The sequence below is a fragment of the Stenella coeruleoalba genome (assembly GCF_951394435.1).
Source record: "Stenella coeruleoalba genome assembly, chromosome: 1".
NCBI lineage: Eukaryota > Metazoa > Chordata > Mammalia > Artiodactyla > Delphinidae > Stenella > Stenella coeruleoalba.
Window position 1 is genome coordinate 42,402,260 of NC_137169.1, and position 19,161 is coordinate 42,421,420.

At 52.0% G+C, this 19,161-nt stretch overlaps 1 protein-coding gene across 5 annotated transcripts in view; it reads right to left on the minus strand.

Moving 5' to 3' along the window:
* TTC39A (tetratricopeptide repeat domain 39A) overlaps positions 1 to 18,042 on the minus strand; it is a 60,989-nt gene extending 42,947 nt beyond the window's left edge. For 2 of the 5 annotated variants that reach the window (XM_079899278.1, XM_079899275.1), the window contains exon 1: positions 4,845 to 5,362. In XM_079899278.1, coding sequence (XP_079755404.1) covers positions 4,845 to 4,882 — 38 coding nt within the window. In that variant the 5' untranslated portion in view covers positions 4,883 to 5,362. Of the gene's footprint in view, positions 1 to 4,079; positions 4,109 to 4,490; positions 4,518 to 4,844; positions 5,363 to 17,916 lie in introns of those variants that run through there. The other 3 variants (XM_079899274.1, XM_079899276.1, XM_079899277.1) reach the window with 3 other exon arrangements.
* Positions 18,043 to 19,161: the final 1,119 nt, after the last annotated feature.

A 19,161-nucleotide genomic window follows, 5' to 3' on the forward strand; every position in this document is an offset into this window, starting at 1 on the left:
AGGTGGTAGGGAGGCTGAGTTCCAACTCTTCACACTGTCGTTGGGTAGCCCCAAGTCCTTATTTCCCATTCCTTAAGTGTCATTAAAATTCAAGATTCTAGGTTTCTGGAATTTGTAAATACCCTCAGTTGCTGTGGCTTCATCTAATTTACCAGCCTGATTTCAGCTCTCTCTGAATTCTTGGCCTGAGAGGATCTGTTACTTCTGTGGGCACTCAGGAATGTATTTTAAAGGATGTATGTTGTAACTCATCCAGCCACTAGGTAGTTTTTTTAAGGGATAATGTAGGAAGCATTATTCCCTTTACTCTGTCCCTCTCATAATAGCCAAAATTATCTTTTTAAAACCGAAATCTGACCATGTCACTTCTGGATTTGAAATCCTTCCCTGTCCTACTCTTAGGATAAAGATCAAGTTCCTTTCCAGGGCCAAAAAGGCCCCACTGGAAGCAGCCTCTGCCCGCCTCTTCATGAGGCAGGGACAGAGTCTTCCTTGGCACCCAGGGCTTAGCCTAGTGAGTGGTGTTCATTCCACTGTCTCTGTTGCATGAATCAATGAAAAGGCAGTGAGTACCTACTGCCCCAGGCATTTAACTGGCGTGCTCTCTGTGAGCCCTCACAAAGCCTTGTGGAGTGGGGTTATTACCTCCACTGCAGATGAGGAGACTGAGGCACAGAAGAGAGGTGACTTGGCCAAGGTCACACGCCTAAGCGTGGGTTCTAACCCGTTTCTGCCTGAGCCAGGAAGTCAAGTCCATTGTCCTGGCTTCTGCCCATCTCTAAACAATTCCAGAGTCGAGAGCCTACCTCCCACTTCTGCGCACACCCCGCTCCCACCCCCACCTCCAACCCCGTCAAGAGGTTCTGCCTCCTTGGTCTACCTGGAGAGAAAGATGCACAGACAGCACAGAGATGCATAGTCCCTCCCCTGGCAGCCCCAGCGCCACTTCCCCTTAACTGTCATGAGGTGGGTCTGCGGTGACCTCTCCAGACGGGCAGCTGCTTTGGGGCAGCCCTGGAGCTGATTTCTTCCCTGCCACAAACATCCACCCATCTCTGGCTCTGGGCCAGGCCTGGGGCTGGACTCTGGGGAAAGAAACTGGACCCAGATGTGGGCCTGCCCTTGAGGGCTACAGTGACGGCCAGAGCCATCAGGGCCGTGATCATGGGGGTCACTGGGGGCTGGGGAGGCCCGGAAGTGAGGGGGGTGCCGTCAAGGAAGCTTTCTGGATAAGATGGCCCTGAATTGAGGACAAGATGGAGAAGGAAGTCCCAGAAGAGGAAAAGAGTGTGAGCAAAGGGCTGGAGGCATGATACCATAGTGAGGAGGGGGCACAGGCCATCATGGAGCAGGTGGAGAAGACAGAGGCTCTGGAAGGCCTGTAAGTGTACGGGTGGGATGGGGGCATCCCAGCTGGCTGGGGAGCTCAGGCAGGCTGGGGACATTGGCCCCATTTGACCTAATAATAGCATGAACAAACACCTATCACCACTATGAGAATATCACTTCAAGTTATCTAAATTGATGATTGCATTATTTCACTCAGTCCTCCCACCAGCCCCAAGAGCCAGATGTTCTTATCTGCATTTGATAGATAAGTGAAGACAGTGAAGACAGGAACCCGATGTCCTCCTCCCAGGAACCTGGGAGAAGACAGAAATACTTTCTGCAAAAGCAACCTGCCAAACCATTACCCTCCCCTGGCTGTGACTGAGGTCCCCACTTCTCTGCAGGCTGTCCCCACGTCTTTAAGGCCTTTCTGCTCCAAGCCACCCTGCCGGGGCCCAGGCCAAAATATTCCTGGGCTCCCAAGTGGTGATGGTGGCCTCTTTGCTGTGCCGGGTGGAAACTCTGGTATGGGGAGGATGCTGAGCAGGATGGAGCGTGGAGCATGGCTGGTGACAACTAACACCAGGAACTTTAGTGTAGCGGGGGAGGGGGCTTGAAGCCAAAGTGAGAAGAGGGCCACCCCACTCCCCTTTCCTCCCACCTCCCCACGGTGGTCTGCCTGTAAACCACTACCTCAGTGTCTGATGGGCAGAGCTGGGGGACCCTCTTCTCCGCTGGAGACAGGAAGCCCTCCTACCCGGATCCCAGTCAGGGTGAGATGGGTGGGGCAGTGGAGGCAGGGCGAGGCAGTCACTCAGAGAGCAGACTGGAATCAGAGCTGGCTTTTACTTCCTTCCAGCATTCGGGGGGAACTTCTGGCTCAGGGGGTAAGGCAACCTGTCCGTGGGGATCTGTCACATCCACAGTGACCTTTCTAAATTGCAAATACGATTGTGACTCTGCTCCCAGAGTCCCGCTTAGCTGTGCATAACGCGAGTACCACGTGGCAGGGAGTGACGTGGTGTGGCCTAGGTAGCGCGGAGTTTTGAAAGCAGACAACCCTGGACTCAAGCTGCAGCTCAGCAATCACTTGTTGGAGAAACGTGGGAAGGTTCTTTAACCTCTATGAGCCTCAGTTTCCTCATCAATGAAATGGGAATGACCTACCTCCCAGGGTTGCTGGGAAGAATGACTGAGACAGTGGAAAGCACAATAGGAAGTATTCGGGAAACATTAGCACATTCTTTTCCCTAAGATTATGTATTTCCATCATTTCTTTTACTGAGCGGCACCACTTTTATAATGAAACTAAGTAACTTTAAAAGATTGAGCGCACATATCCTGTAAAATCCCAGCAATTCCACTCCTACCTGGCAACATGGAAGAACGCTCACATATGTGCAAAGGACAATCATTCAAGAATATTCAATGTTTGAATAACAAGACACGGGGAACCACCTCAGTGTTCACCAAGAAGGCTGGATAAATAAATAAATGATGGTCTCTACATCAGGTGGCATATCATACTTCAAGGCAAGTGGGGACCAGGGCTTCAAGGATCAAGAGAGCTAGATCTCAGTAACCTGAAGCTGAGTGAGAAAAGGCAAGCTGCAGAATGATTGGTGCTATATGACTCCATTTACAGAAAAAATTTAAAGAGCTGCGCATTTTTTAGGCTTATACCTACTCAGCAAAAGAATAAAAACAGACAGAGAAATGATAAAACCAAAATTCAGGATGGTGACTATCTCTGTAGAGGGAAGGGTGGGCTGGTCCACAGGGATGCTTTATGTCTTACAAAGAATATGAAATAAACAGGGCACAATGTTAACATCTGAAAAAGCTTGCTGGCAAGGGCATGGAGTTCGTTTTATTATTTGTGATATTCTTCTGAAGGCTGAAAATATTTCATAATTTTTAAAGTGGAGGAGATTTAAATGTTGGTCTTTTCACCACTGAGCCTCACACATGGGGCTGGGCCCAGAGCAGGCCTGGGAGTGTTTGTTGACTGACTGAATGAGTGTCTATGGTGAAGGTGGAACTGCTTTGCTCCTGCTCTGCCCAGACCCCACCAGAATGGCACTGAACAGGGCCAGGGACAGATGGACCTGGAGGGCACGCAGGTGGGTAGGTATGGTTTAGTGTGAGGATGACCTGCCAGTGCTAGAAGAGCAGGCTCATTGCCCTGGAGGCCCAAGGAGGGGCCAGAGGAGCCCTGGGTTGTAGAGAGGACTCAGTCAGGGATGTGAGTGTGCAAGGAAGAAGGATGAATGAGGAGTCTAGTCTGGGAGTTCAGGATTCTTTAATAGGTGCCCTGCTCCATGCCTGCCTTCTCTCCTGGAAACCATTTTTCTGGGCCCAATGGGGTGGTGCTCAGGACTGGGCAGAAGGGATTTAACCAGCTTCCAGATTTACAAAGACCAGCCCAGAGAAGGAAGGGAGCAGCCAGCCCAGCCTCCCTGTATTTTCCAAAGGAGAGACCAGAAGTCTAGGGAGGATAAAGGACTTGGTCGATGTCATACAAAACACTGCCTGACTCACCAGGCAACCCTCCCCCAGGCCAGGGTGTCCACCGGCTACCCAACTTCCAAGCCCTCAGCCTGGGACACACACAGGCCCTGTGGAGGCCTCCAGCTGACAGCTGGCACCAGCCGAGTCACCTCCCTGTTCATGTGTTAGCCCTGAGGCCCTAGGCAAATATTGTCCCTGGTGGTGAGGCTCCAGGCAGAACGGCAGCCCTCCCAGCTCACCTGCGCAGGATCTCCACCCAGCAACCTCCTAGCAGTGCCGGCTCCCAGCAGCAGGGCTCCCAGCCCCTATCCACGGGGGTCCAGGAATGGCAGAGTTGCTCCAGGTCTCCCAGCAGCTGGCAGCTGTCACTGCTACAGGGGCGGTGTAGGGGTCCTACAGGGTTCCTCAACGGGGTGGGGTGGGGATGAGCAGAAGTGCCACGTTGAAAGTGACAACACCCACCTTTACTACCCCTGTTCCGGTTGTGCCCGGTGGGCCGGGCCAGTTCCTATCTTAGTCTTTTAACTCCTCCGAATATCCCCGAACATGAAGTACTGTCTGGCATCGCTGGGTTCAAATCCCAGGCCCACTTCTCACCTCCTGGGAGACCTAAGACAAGTCATTTAAGAGCTACTGCTCAGTTTCCTCACCTGTTTCGGAAGTGACAATAAGAGCCCACCCACAGGTGTGGAGATGTAAACGCCACGAGCGGAGGAAGGAGGCTCTGACTTGGCTGTGGCCACAGCTTCCTAACAAAGTTGGGACCCAGCGGGGAGTGACCGACCGACCCAGGGTGCCCAGGGCCTCCACCGTCCCCGCGCAGCCCCCTCCCCGCTCTCCGAAGGTGGCGGCGGCAGCACCCGGAGGCCGGGAGGGGCGGGGGTCGCGGTGCCGCCCCGCAGAGGCTGGAAGCCGCAGTGCGGGCCTCGCGGGAGGCCAGGCCCGGCGCCGCCCCCCGCCCCGCCCCGCCCGCGCCCTCCGGGGCCGCTCCGCAGCGCACTTACCCTGCCGGCACGGCGCCCGGGGAGCCGGCCGTGGTCATCGCCAAGGGGGGCGGACAGCGTGCCCCCGCGGACGCCAGCCGCGGCCCAGGTGCTGCCGCCGGAACCCCGAGCGGGCGCTGTGCCGCCGAGCCGCGGACGCGCCGGCCGGGGAGGGGAGCGCCGGGGGCGGGGAAGGCGGCGGGGCAGGGCCGGGCCTCGGTCTGCCCACCTGCGCAGTGGGGCCAGGCCGCCGCCCGCCCGAGGCCGACCGCAGACGCGGGCCCAGCAGCGGGCGGGGGCTGCTTGGGGCCTGCCCGCCAGCGGAAGGCGCCCCCGCCCCACCTCCGCTTTGACGGGTAAGACCCCTGGGCGCCCAAGGTCTGCCCAGCCCATGCCCCCGAGAGCGGGGGCTCGCTCCTTCCTAAGGAGCCCCACCAGTGTGGTCCCGGGAAGTTCTCCTAGGCCTGAGGTCCACCTCCCTGCCACTCTCACCGCCCCCGACCCAAGCCCTTCATCATCCTACTGCATCGGGTCGGAGGCATTCATGCAAAGAAAGACATGGCCTCCAGAGTCAGGCTTGGATTTTAATCCCACCCACCTGTCCACAGCTTGACTGTGTTTGCAGGAGACCAGAAGGCAGAAAATAACGCGGTTTAGCACTCGCTGCTAGCCAGCAGTTCACACTCGCCTCCTCAAATAGTCCCCATAGCTGCCATTTTACAGATGGGGAAACTAAGGTACAGAGTTCACGTGACTTGCCCAAGGCCACTCACCTAAAAAAAACGGCAAGTCGTGATTGGAACTCAACCCTCCTGACTCCAAAGTGCACACCCTTGCCTTCTGGGTCCCCTCTCCCCTGAATCCCCAGGGCCTATGTGGGGTCACCCATAACACTCCTCAGATGCCTACTGTGTGCCCAGCCCTAAGGTATATGTCTAGGACCAGGGTTGAAGCCGACCTGGTCTCCTGGCAGAAGAGCCACTGGCCCATGAAGAGTTAACCAGCTACCACGTCCAGGCCCCAGATGCTCTTAATCATGACTCATCAGAGCACTCTTAATCATGACTCATCAGAGCACGTGGCTGCCATTAGAGCTGTCCCTTCACAAAGGCAGGGGACAGAAGGAGGAGGGACTCCAGCACCCCTGGATCTGCCCTGAGCTCCAGGATGTTAGAAAAGGAAACAGGAGGAGTCTGTAGAAGCAGCCATGATAGAAAGAGGGCTTGGACTAGGTCCTGGGAGAGCCAGGCAGATTGGGCCTGGTGGCAGAGGGGAGAGGTTTAGGAGATTACTGTTTAAATCTAAACAGGTTGTCTAGAAAGGTAGTGAGTTCTTATGCTGTCCATATGTGAGCAGAGCCAGGTGCTCACTAGCAAGGGTTATCCCACCTCTGGGATTCTGACATAAGCATGGAAAAGATAATTAACTACAAGGAGTGGGCTATGATAACATCCACTGTCATCTGCAGAAGTCCAGATAAGGGAGAGTGCTATATAGGCTGGGGGCTTCCTGGAGAAGGTGGACAGAGTTGAGCCTTGAAGTTTGTATTATTTATACACAATGAAGTTGTAGAAAGGATGTACCAGATGGGTACATGGATGAAAAAGCATGGAAGTGGGCAAAGGTACACTGAGGACAGCTGGAGTTTGTGAAGCTGGTGAGAAGACCAGCACTGTGTGTAAAGAGGAGCCTGGGTGAGGAGGCTGGCGGTGGGGGGCTGGGGGGTCTTATCACATGCCAGGCACTTTCAGGTCTCTAGGCATTTGCACATACTGTTCCCTCTGCCTGGAACACACCTTCTTCCTTGTCACATATTATTCATTCATTTAACCAAGGGATGATCCAAAATCGTACAATTGAAAGGCTTCTTTTTTTAAAAAAAAATACAAATTTACCAAAATAAAATTGCCAGGGTCCTCCCAGAGCCTTGGGAGGGGCCAGGTGAGTAAGGAGTTCTGAAGGTTTATGCTACATTAGCTTCAAAGTAAATCTTTACTGTATTTGACCAACATTTATTAAAATCCTGCCCTGTGCGAAAGCTCCTACTCACCCTGCAGGTTTCAGTTCAGATGCCTCCTCTTCCAGGAAGCCCTTCCTCCCTAGATGGGTCAGGGGCTTCCTGGGCACACACTGCTCTAACCCACTTTGACCTCCCCTATCACCCTGGGTGAACACCATCTGTGTAGGGTGGGGGTGGAGTGAGGTTTGTATGTGACTGTCTCTGCCATCAGACTGGGACCTTCTGGAGGGTAGGGCCTGGTCTGACATCTCTGTATAAGTGCCTAACTAATCACCAAAAACTTGAACACTGAGCCTAGCACTTTACCATTTTCCTCTGAGGTAATGATTATAATAATGACTGATGTTCATCGAAGGCTTATTATGTGCCACGCATGTTAAGTATATAACGTGGATTATCTCGTTTAATGCACACTTTTAACCACCTCTCTGAGACTCAGTTTCCTCATCAGTAAGATGGAAGTACTGCCTGCTTCAAAGGGTCATTGTGAGGATTCAGCATTATGTGTAAAACGCCCAGAATGGTGCCTAGCATGTGCTTATGGTGTTACATAAGTGCCCTGACGATGGTGGTGACAGTGCCAAGGTAGATGCTATTATTCTCCCCCTTCTACAGAGGAAAACTGAGGCTCCGCTTTGCCTTCAGAGCTGGAACTCTGCCCATGCCACAACGGTGGCAGTGATGCTGGGGCCACTCGCCCGGTGAGTCAGAGCATCAGAGTGGCCCACCCCTCCTGAGGGTTCCACCTGGGTAGTTCCCGGCTCCCAAGAGCTCCTTCCTAGCCCCAACCCTGGGGAGCCTGTGAGTCACCATTATTTCTGCCTCCCAACCCCAGTGACCCTGCTCAGGTCACCTGCTCATTCCCAGGGGACCAGGAGAGCATCCTGAGTCCTGGGTTCCCTCCTCCCCTGCCAGGGGACCTTTTTTTCTGGTGCTTGGTGCCTGGGAGATGCGAGGCCTGTTTTCCTCTCTCATCTTCTCCCCAGCCTGTAAGAACAAACCACTGGGCTCACTGCACTTCTCAGTGGCCCTGAGACATCTCAATATAGACTGTTTTCACCAATACCATCTCTCAGCTTAAGAAGGACTTCAGGAAATTCCCTGGTGGTCCAGTGGTTAAGACTTGGTGCTTTCACTGTCAGGGCCCGGGTTTGATCCCTGGTCAGGGAACTAAGATCCCAAAAGCTGCATAGCGTGGCCAAATTTAAAAAAATTTAAAAAAGAAAAGAAGAAGGTCTTCAATAAGTATCTGTTTAGTGAAACCTCCTCAGAATGCTCCAGAAAGCTCCATAGTAGCTTTATCTCCCATCCTACAGATGAGAAGACTGAGGCTTGGACCAAGTGTGACTTGGACTCAGGTCTAGCCATATCTTAAACCAGGTCTCAATTCTATCCTGTAGAGAAAATGTGTGGAAATGTGTGTGTGTGTGTGTGTGTGTGTGTGTGTGTGTGTGTCACAGAAATAGGGGTGTGAGCATGTGAAAAGTGATGCCATCGTAGAAGGAGCTTAAGCTGTGAAGTCAGTTCTCCTCTCTGAATCTCAGTCTTCCATCTGTAAACCTGGGATAATAGTGCCAACCTCTCAGGGGTGCTGGTAGTAATGCTTATTGAGCATTACTTGGGTGACCCCTTGTCCCCTTCCCTATTCTCAGTGCCTTTCTCCAGACCTCTCCCTGGAGAAAGCCTCCACCCCCTAGCCCCACCCCCACTGTCTCTAAAGCCCAGAACTATCCACCTCAGACCCTAGAGCCCTCCCAGTGGCTATAAAGCAGGTTTTCTTAAAGTGAGTGAGCCCCACCCAGCAGGCTACAGGCTTGGGCTCGTTAATAATTCACAAGTAAACAGGCCCATCCACAAAGGGCCCTGGAAGAGGGCTGAACCAGTCACAGTTCTTCAATATTCCCTGGAGAGAGGCCCTTAGGGAGCACGAGGCCTGCTCCTTGGGCCAGCCCCCTTCCTCCTCAAGGACTCTGGCCCCTACTAGCTGTGAACCTCAGACAAGTTACTGCCTCACTCTGGCCCTTAGTTTCTCTCTCCCCACCAAATATAAAAGGGAGAGAAGATTGCACCAGGAAGTCAAGGACCCTCCCTGCTCTGATGTTCTCAGTTCTGGGATCTGAGCTCTTTTATGAAAGTCTGGTCTCCAGGAGCTGCCAAGGGTGGGTCCAAGAAAGGAGCCTCCAGTCAGGCACAAAGGACCAAGAACAATTCTGAGTGAAAAGAGGATACAGAACGCTAATGAAGGGTTTCTGGCATCGAGTGGCATCCCGTCAGAGGTTAGAACTTGGGCTGCAGGACCAGGAAGATCTGGCTGGACTCCTGCCCCACCATGTCCTTGCTCCACAGCCCCAAGCAAGTCAGTCATCCTACTAGCTCGAGGCAGGGCAGGGAATGGTTCAGAGAGCAGGTTTGCAAGCCAGGGCTTATACGCCACCTCTGACACCCTGCACTGCATCTCTGAAATGGAGATGTTGATCGCACCAACCTCACTGGGTTGCTGTAGGGATTAAACGAGATAAAATACATAAAGCTCTTGGAATGGGGCCTTATCATTATTCTTTGAGCTTTAGTTTCCTCACCCTTAAAGCAGGGATAACAAGACTGTCGTGAGCATTAAATAAGCAAATGAACCCAAAAGAGCTTTGGAACTATGCAAGGCTGTCCAGAGAAGAGGCATTTCCCCTATGATGTGCACCCAAACCTGGCCAGGTCCAGAAGGACAGAGCAGCATCCATTGGACACCTACTACATGCCCTCAGGGCAAATGTGCTACCTCACTCACTGCTGGTGGGAGTAGAAAGTGGCACTGGCTTTCTGAAGGGCAACTGGAATTAGGGGCTGAAAGCCTCAAAAAGATGACCAGTAACACCTGGGTAGCAAACATGTCTTAAGAAACAATCAGACACAAAGATTTATTGTACATTGATGTTCATCATAGTGTTTCCTATAATATACAGCTGGAAATAACCTAAATGCCCATCAATAAGGAATTAGTTCAGGGACTTCCCTGGTGGCGCAGTGGTTGAGAATCCGCCTGCCAGTGCAGGGAACACGGGTTCGAGCCCTGGTCCCCGTGTGCCACAACTACTGAGCCTGCACTCTAGAGCCCGCGAGCCACAACTACTGAAGCCCACGCACCTAGAGCCTGTGCTCCGTAACAAGAGAAGTCACTGCAATGAGAAGCCTGTGCACCACAATGACGAGTAGCCCCCGCTCACCACAACTAGAGAAAGCCCGTGTGCAGCAACAAAGACCCAACACAGCCAAAAATAAATAAATATATATATATTTAAAAAAAATAAGGAATTAGTTCAGTGAATTATAGTGAATTTGTAGGGTGAACTATTCTGCAGATATTAAATTTATAGAGAAGTTATTTGCCTGGATTACTGCATTGTCTCCTAATTGTTTTCTCTGCTCTTACCCTTGTCCCCTTATTGTCTACTCTCTACACAGCACCAGACCCACTTGATCAGATCATGTCACGCTCCTGTTCACACCTCTGCACTGGCTTCCCATCGTGCTCAGTGCAAAAGTTAAAGTCTTCGCTTGGCCACCAGGCCTGGATGCCCTGCACCCCCATCTCTCTCTCTGATATCATCTCCCTTTACTCTCTTATTCAGCCACACTGGCCTCCTTGCTCTTCTCCAAATATGTCAGGCACGCTCCCACCTCAGGAGTGTGCCTTTGCACTTCCTGTTCCCTGTGCCTGGAATGCTCTTCCTGCAGATATTCACATGATTAGTCCCTCACCTCCTTCAGGACTTAGCTCAAATGTTACCTTCTCTGTGAGGCCTTCCCTGACCATTCTGTTTAAAATGGAACCATCACACTCATTCTCCCAATTCCTTTGCCCTGCATTATTTTTTCCATAGCAGTTGTTATCTGACATCCTGTATATTTTGCTTATTCGTTTAGTCTCTGTCTCTCCCTACTAAATTCTACACTCCACAAAAGAAGAGTTTGTTTTCGGTTTTTTTTCCAGCTTTGTTCTCTAACATATTTTCAGTGCCCAGAACAGTGCCTGGCACACAGTAGGTGCTCAATAAATATTTATTGCATGAATGAGTTTTTGAAAAGGTGGAAAAATATGAGAAAAGCAGAATACAAAATTACACATCCAGTACTAAAAAGAAAACCCCAATGTCTATGCATTTGAGAAAGTATGAGGAGGCTTCAATTTCCTCATCTATTAGAATTGGAGACAACAGGGGTCCCGGTCAGAGTTGTGGTGCATCGAAGATGATGATGCATGTCAAGTCAGGGCACAGCCAAGGGCAGATCTCGCTGTTATTACAGATCACTGAGGCAGCAGAGTTGAAGGGCACAAGGTCTTCTGGAGGCAGGGGCCTAGTTAAGAGGGTGTCGGGGAGAGAAGCTGTGGCTGGAGGGAGCAGGGGCAAGTGCAGGTGGAGAACGGTGACGATTTGAGTGCAGTGCTGTCCTCAGAGCCTGGGGAGCCGCCATCCCCCTTTGAGTGGCCTGGCCTGCACTCAGGGACAGTGCTTGGGTGTGCCCTTCAGTCACTGATATAAAGGAAGTACCCACCCAGCAATTTTCTTGGAAAGAGAGCAGAGTTACTTCAATCTGACACTTGGATGCTCTATCTGGGGGAGGCCGTTTCTTAGCTGGAGATGAATTTTTACAGGGGGTGGGTATTGTAGGGCAACTCCGCGAGGGGGTAAGGGGAACACCTGAGGCTGTGGGAGGGAACATGCATGGACAAACTTTGTCTGATGGGGGAAAAAGGAAATCAAAAGGAATAGACCAGGGCTTCTCTGGTGGCACAGTGGTTGAGAATCTGCCTGCTAATGCAGGGAACACGGGTTCGAGCCCTGGTCTGGGAGGATCCCACATGCCCCGGAGCAACTAGGCCCGTGAGCCACAACTACTGAGCCTGCACGTCTGGAGCCTGTGCTCCGCAACAAGAGAGGCCGCGACAGTGAGAGGCTCGCGCACCGCGATGAAGAGTGACCCCCACTTGCCACAACTAGAGAAAGCCCTCGCACAGAAACGAAGACGCAACACAGCAAAAATAAATTAATTAATTAATAAACTCCTATCCCCAACATCTAAAAAAAAAAAGAGGAATAGACCAGACCCAGGTCTACCTGGATGGGTGCCTGATGTCCCACCCACTGTCATAATTCCTAATATAATTGTCTGGGTTATAATATAACCAGCCAGTTAGTAGGCTGGGCAAAGGATTTTACCTGAAAGCAGTAGATTTCTGCACTGCCGTTCACCTGGGAAAGGGCTGACCTTGAGAAAGGAAAGGAAGGCTTGGTTGTCTTGGTTAAGGCAGAAATTTCCTCCTCTCTCGGGAGGGAAGATGCTGGAAGACATACATTGGGCCCTCCCAGAAGTAGAAGTTCTGCAGGAAGGCTCCTTCCAGGATGGTTGAGGGGCTTGGAGAGAAGCCACAGAATCATAAAACTCAGTTGCTCATTCCTTGCATCCCAAGGTGGCCTTAAAAGTTACAGCCTGGTCCTAGTCAAGTGGTAGGGAATTAGGGGAAAGGTCTGTCCCACCCTTGGGATGGGGTGATAAAGCAAAGAGCCTACACCCTCTCCAGGCCAGGGAGGTGGTGGTAGTCATGGAGAGAATGGGACTAGGGCTGGCAAAGCCACAATCGCAGGGGGTGGTGCGTGGCACAGGTCCCAAGCAGGGTTCATAAGGGACTAGTTCCCAGCTCCCAGGGGGTCAACAACAGCTGGAAGACTGAGACAGATGGTCAGCGGTGCTCCAAGGAAATCATAATTTGGGTACTTCATGAAACTATGGCTTTATTTTAAGGCCTGCCATGTGGCCAACATGGATGCTACAACCCTCCCCGCCCTGAACCCTTCCCTGCCACCCACTTGTTTTTAGAGAACTGTTTCTCCTCCTCTCCTCTCCTGCCCCAGTGGCTGAACGGAAGGTGCGTTCTCTTCCTTGACCCCACCTCTCAGGACACAGTGGTTGGTTAAAGAAGAGCCAATTGGAATACTTCCCTGAGCTTTTTCATATTAGAGCTGGTGGAGAAGCCCCTTTCTCTCCTGGCCTGGGGAGACTAATCATAATAATCAGTAACACTCTTGGGTATAGCACCGACTATGTGTCAAGGACGGTCCTCTGTGCTTTGCATAAACTAATTCATGCAGTCCTCACAACAACCCTGTGAGGCAAGTCCTACCATTACCCTCACTTTACAGATGAAGAAACTGAGGCGCAGAGAACTTAAAACAACCTGTCCAAGGTCACACTGGTAGAAAGGCCCGGAGTCAGGATTCAAAATCAACCTGTGTGGCTCCAGAGGACTTTCCACTGCTTTGTCTTACTGTCCCAGGACGTGAGCTTGGAAACGGCTGGCATCCCTGTCTTGCATTGAGTAGAGAAGTAGGTGAGCATTAGGAGAGAATGGAGCTGACCACAGACAGAAACTGAGCTGAGAGGCAGAAATTTTCAGGGGAAGGACAAAGCAACTCAAGCAACTAGAGCTACAGATTGAAGAGATTTCAGGAAATGTGGCATGCTGGCAGAACTGAAATTGCACCCTAAATAATCTATTTTCCATTGACCTCAAGAAAGGACCAAAAATACCCCAAGTCAGAATCCCTCCATAACTGACAAAGGGGGACAAAGGTTACTTGGAGTTTTTCCATGGTATCCTCACCAGGGGTTGAGGATCTGAGGGACCACATTGTGCCTGCCACACCAGAGCCCTCTCCTACTCCATGCAGCTGCCCTCAGCAACAGGGGGTAAATCAGAATCCTGGGGTCAGTAGCTTCAACATCATAGACATTTGGAATTTTAAATCATGAGTCTGGTGATCACAGATGCCTCAGCTCACAGGATCTGAGGTGAAAACTCAGCATTGGCCTTGAGTCCACATCCAGTCCCAAGGAAGGGACCCCATAGCTGCCCAAGGATTCCAGTCACCAAATTCGAAACTCCCTACCTGGAGGCATCTGAGAGCTCCTTGAGCTCAGACTCAAACCAAGAGCAAGAAATCTTCCAACAACAGCCCAGCAGGCCCCCAGCCTCTTCAGCAGGGCCCCTCCATTCTTGGGGCGGCCCCTCCCTCCTACAAGCTCTACCACTGAGTTACTCTCTCAAAAGCGTTCTGCCTGGACTTCCCTGGTGGTGCAGTGGTTGAGAATCCACCTGCCAACGCAGGGGACATGGGTTCCAGCCCTGGTCTGGGAAGATCCCACATGCCGCGGAGCAACTAAGCCCGTGCGCCACAACTACTGAGCCTGCGCTCTAGAGCCTGCGAGCCACAACTACTGAGACTGCGTGCCACAGATACTGAAGCCCACTCACTTAGAGCCTGTGCTCGGCAACAAGAGAAGCCACCACAGTGAGAAGCCCGCGCACCGCAACGAAGAGCAGCCCCCGCTCACCGCAACTAGAGAAAGCCTGCGCGCAGCAACGAAGACCCAACACAGCCAAAATAAATAAAGAAATGAATTAATTTATTTTAAAAAAGCGTTCTGCCTGCCTACACTTGCCCCTCTGATCCTGGTGCTGTCTCTTATGGGAGCAGCCATGGGGTGGGGGCAGGGGCTACTGGTATGACTGGGAAGGGACCCTGTTTGTAGGCCGAGTAGGTGGCCATCCCCATCTTAAGATGCACAGGCATCATTTCCCTCTCCTAACAGTCCCTGGCTACCCAGTCCTGGTGCCTGGAATCCCACCATTGGCTCCCAAACCATTCTGAATCCCCTCTGTTCAATGCAAATACCTCAGAAGGAAGATTCCCTCGTACCAGTGAATTCACATTTACTGGTCACTGAATATGCTCGGTGGCTTTTTGTTAGGTCCTTTACCAGTGCGGCTTCACCAGGTCTTCCGCCACTTGGTAAGTAGCTACTATTTTATAGCTGAGTAAACTAAGGCTCACATGGGTCAGGCGACTGAATCAGGGTCATAGAGCCAGTATGTAAGTGGCAGAGCAGGGGCCGAGCACCCTCCCAAGCCCTTCACCCCTCAGCCAGGCTTTGGGAGACAGGCAGCGTGGTGGGTGAGGCCTGAGGGTGGAGAAGTCACAGGTCCCGAGCTGAGAGAAAGGAGACCTGGTTTGTTGCCCCAGGTGTGAGATCTTGTGAGGGCGACTGGGAGTCAGAATTCTCTGAGTATTTGTGTCCAGCAAGTTCCAGCTGAAGTAGAAAGGTACATGTGTTCAGGCCCTCAACTACACTGCAGCACGCAGGGTGCCTGCAGGACAGAGCACAGCTGGGTTCTTACAGGAGGGCAGGCAGGCAAGAAATCCATGTAAACCCAGCCGCTCCTCAGCACCCCAACTGTGATCTCACCCTCCTCAGAAATCATCCCCCCAGGTTCTCATCAAAACCGAAGCATTCTGTGCTGGGCTTCGGGGACATGGGGGCAGATGAACCCCATCCCGTCTCCATATGTGGTGGGGAGACAGAAAGGGGTGACCACGCCCCAGCGTTAAAATCCTTTCTCCATGGGGTAGCTGGATCATCTTTAAATATGAGTCACCTCTTTAACGCCCTCTAGTGGCTCCCAACACACAATGAAATCCAAACTCGGCCCTCTTCTGGGCAGCCTGCCCCCTGGATCCCAACAGGCAGGGATCCTCAACAACACACACACCTTTCTGCTCCTCAGACACATCTCAGGCTTTGACAGGAGCTATCCTCACTGCAGGGAATGCTCTGGGAAAGATGGATTTTACTGTCTATCACATGGCTCTATTTTAAGCCTTACACAGCATCTGTTTCTGGTGTTTACTCATTTATTTGCCTAGTTGTTTAATCTGTCTTTCCCACTAGAACGTGGTCTCCTGAGAGCAGGGGCTTGTATGTCATAAGTAACACCATATCCACACTACCTAGTACGATGCCTGGAACATGGTACGTGCCCAAGAATGTTTGCTGAAAAACTGAATGAGAGCCATGAGAGGGAAGCAAAGATGCTGGAGCCCAGAAAGCCTCTGAGCCTGACTCAGGGTGGGCTCAGAAAGTTTCTCTAAAAGAGGTCACCTAAAGTAAGACAGAGAAAGACAAATATCATATAATATCACTTATATGTGGAATCTAAACTATGATACAAGTGAACTTATTTACAAAACAGAAATAGATTCACAGACATAGAAAACAAACTTATGGTTACCAAAGGGGAAAGGGGGTGGGGGAAGGATAAATTCAGAGTTTGGGATTAGCAGATACAAACTACTGTATATAAAATAAACAAGGTCCTATTGTATAGCATAGGAAACTATATTCAGTATCTTATAATAACCTATAATGGAAAAGAATCTGAAAAAGAATATATATATATATCTATATATATATATACACACACACACACATATGGATAACTGAATCACTTTGCTGATTCAACATTGTAAATCAACTATACTTCAATTAAAACAAACACACAAACAAAAACCCCACAAAAACAAAAAACCCCAGACAAATCAAACCTATGGTATTAGAAGTCAGGATAGTATCAATAGTTACCTTTGGGGGCTTGCAGCTGGGTGGGGCACAAGGGAGACTCTGGGGGCTGGTAATAGTCTGTGTCTTAATCTGGGTGCTGGTTACATGGGTGCTGGTTACTTTGTGAAGAGTCATTGAGCTGTACACTTACAATGTGTGCACTTTTCTCTATATGTGCTACCCTTGAATTAAAAGTTTATTTTAAAAGTCAAAACAAAATTTTTTTAATAACAAAAGATGTCACCTAAAGTTGAATCTTATAGGGTGAATGTCAGGAGTAGAGGATGGCATTCCAGGCAGAAGTAGCCCTGAGCAGCCCAGCACAGTTGTGAGAGCCCTACAAAGCCAGACCAGAGTGAGGGTCAGAGAGTGATGGGAAGCGGGGCTGGGCAGGTCACAGCTCCTCCCCTGGAGAGCCTTGACCTTTCACCTCTATGATAGAGAGCCATAGAAGAACTTTAAAGCAGAAAAATGACATGGTCTGGTTTGTGCTTTAGAAAAGACAAGTCTGCAGGATGCATGGAAAGGGGAAGACTGGAGGAAATGGAAAAGTTAGGGGCTATTACAATAGTCCAGGGGGAATGAACAGCTTTGAGAGGCATCAAAAAGATAAAATCAGCAGAACTTGGAGACCAGGGTGGAGGAGAGGGAGGGAGGTGAGAGGGATGACTCCCAGGTTCCAGGCTTGGGCAACTGGGTGGATGACTATGCCATGGGGACACAGGAGGAGGAACAGGTTTGGGGGTGAAGATGTGAAGTTTGATTTGGGGCTTGCCGAGTTTGATGTGCCCATGTGACAGTCAGATGGAGGTGTTGGGAAGGCAGTTAGATTGCCCTTCTCCAGGGAGTAGCAGAGTGAACTTTAAATATATAAAGGAAAGAAATTGGGGGTCACAGCTCAGAAGAGAGGTCAGGGCTGTCCCCTCTCCCCTTTCTCATGAGAACGCATCTGGAGAAACCAACTCACCCAGGAGGTGGGGACAGTTGGGAGTTGGAGGTGACACACAGGAGGCAATGACACATCCCTGAAGGGTTGACCTTGGAGAAGCTGTGGTGCACACAGTTCCACCATGGACAGGCACTGGGACGCAGGATTTCCCTCCACACTGCTGCCCCCAGATGTGGACAACCCCTGGCGGGGGATAGTGTTTCTGCTCTCACCTGTCCGGGCACACGTACCCCTATCTCTGCTCATGCAACGCTGGGGAGGATCAGGTGCGTGAGCAACACTGCTAAGGCGAGACGGAGACGTAGCTGCCCAAACCTGACTCCCAGCCCGCCCGAGGTCCAGCTCACCTGAGTTGCCCTCACAGGTGGCTCACAGGTTGTGGCACCGGAAGCGGGGCTCGGGTGGGACCGGGGTGTTGGGGGCGTATCTCTTCACCCCCAGGCCCAGCCCTGCTGGGGGCCATAACACGCGAGCAAGGGATACGTGGGGGGGCTGGGGTGAGAGGGGCTGGGCTGCCTCTCTCCCCGGGCCCTTCGGCCGTTACCCCGCGGCCAGCAGCCCGCACACTGCTGTCTCGGGCTGTGTTCCGTCAGCTGCCCCTCCCGTCGGCTGTTCTCCAGACGCCCCTCAGTCCCATCAGTGCCTCCCGCCGAGTCCCCGCCCCCGCCCGGTACCTGCGGTCGCTTTCCCCGGAGACCGCCCGCTTCCAGGCGGTCAGAAAGGCCATGGACACGGGCCGGACTTGGATGGAGGCGCGGGCGGCCCCTCGTGGCGGCTGTGGCGGTAGCGGCGGCTCCGGCGGCAGCACCTGGACGGGTTGGGCGGGGCGGGACCCGTGGCTCCTCCCCGCCGCGGCCGGGACCCTCCCTGCCTGGCAATGACGTCGGTGTCCCGGGAGCGGACCTGGGGAACCAGAGCAAGACCACTACCGTCCAGAGCCGTCGAGACGCATCAGTATACACAAGGAGAAACTGAGGCCCACCCAGGAAGGCCAGGGATTTGTCCAAGGTCACACAGAGGGCCAGTGGCAGCATCAGGACCGACCCCAGGCCCCTCCACTTCCCGTATAGAGCCCGTCCTCCGTATCGATGGGTGATGATGTCACCAATGCCTTTCTCACCTGCCTAAGTGCGGAGCCTGCCTTGCCAGGGCTGTACCTGGATAGGCTCAGGGGCTTGGGACTGCCCCCAAGTGCAGGGCACAGAGCAGGAGGGGCAGGCAAGGGGGAGGACAGACAGGAAGGAGCTGATTGGGCCTGGCAGTGGAGGCTGCTGACCAGGCGAGGCACTGAGACGTGGCCCTGTCCACAGACCTCTGATTCCCAGAGGAGAACGGGAGACAGAGGAGGATGAGCCTGTCTCCAGTTCACACTTTCTTTGAAACCCCGTATTTTGCCTTAGGTCATGTACATTTTTACTTTTTATTTTTTAACAAGTAGAAGAATCAGCTCTGGAGCAAGGTTAGCCCCTGGCAGTGCAGTCTAGCAGGCTTCCATGGGAGGCTCAACTAAAGGCAAAGAACAAGGGAGCACCTTGAGGAGGTATTTGAGAAGGATCGCTCTGAGGTCCAGTGTGTAGGATGGATTCAGGGGTCCCTGGAGACTTCTCTCTGTGAGGGAGTATGGGGGTTGAACACAGATCAGGGACGGGTGGCAATGGGACCATTGCTGTCTCCTTTTGGGCTGGGTCTGTATCCTAGGTCTTGTGCAACACAAATCACGTGTCAATAAATGGTGACTAATTGTAATGTGCCAAGCCCTAAGCCAGGTGCTTTACACAAATTCTCATTTAATTTCACCTTATTAAATACTCACCCCCATTTCACAGTGGATGAAACTGAGGTTCAGAGGGGTTAACTGACTTCCCCGAGATCAAGCCTCACACCCAGATCTGTCTGCCCCATCTGCGGCTCCCTCCCAA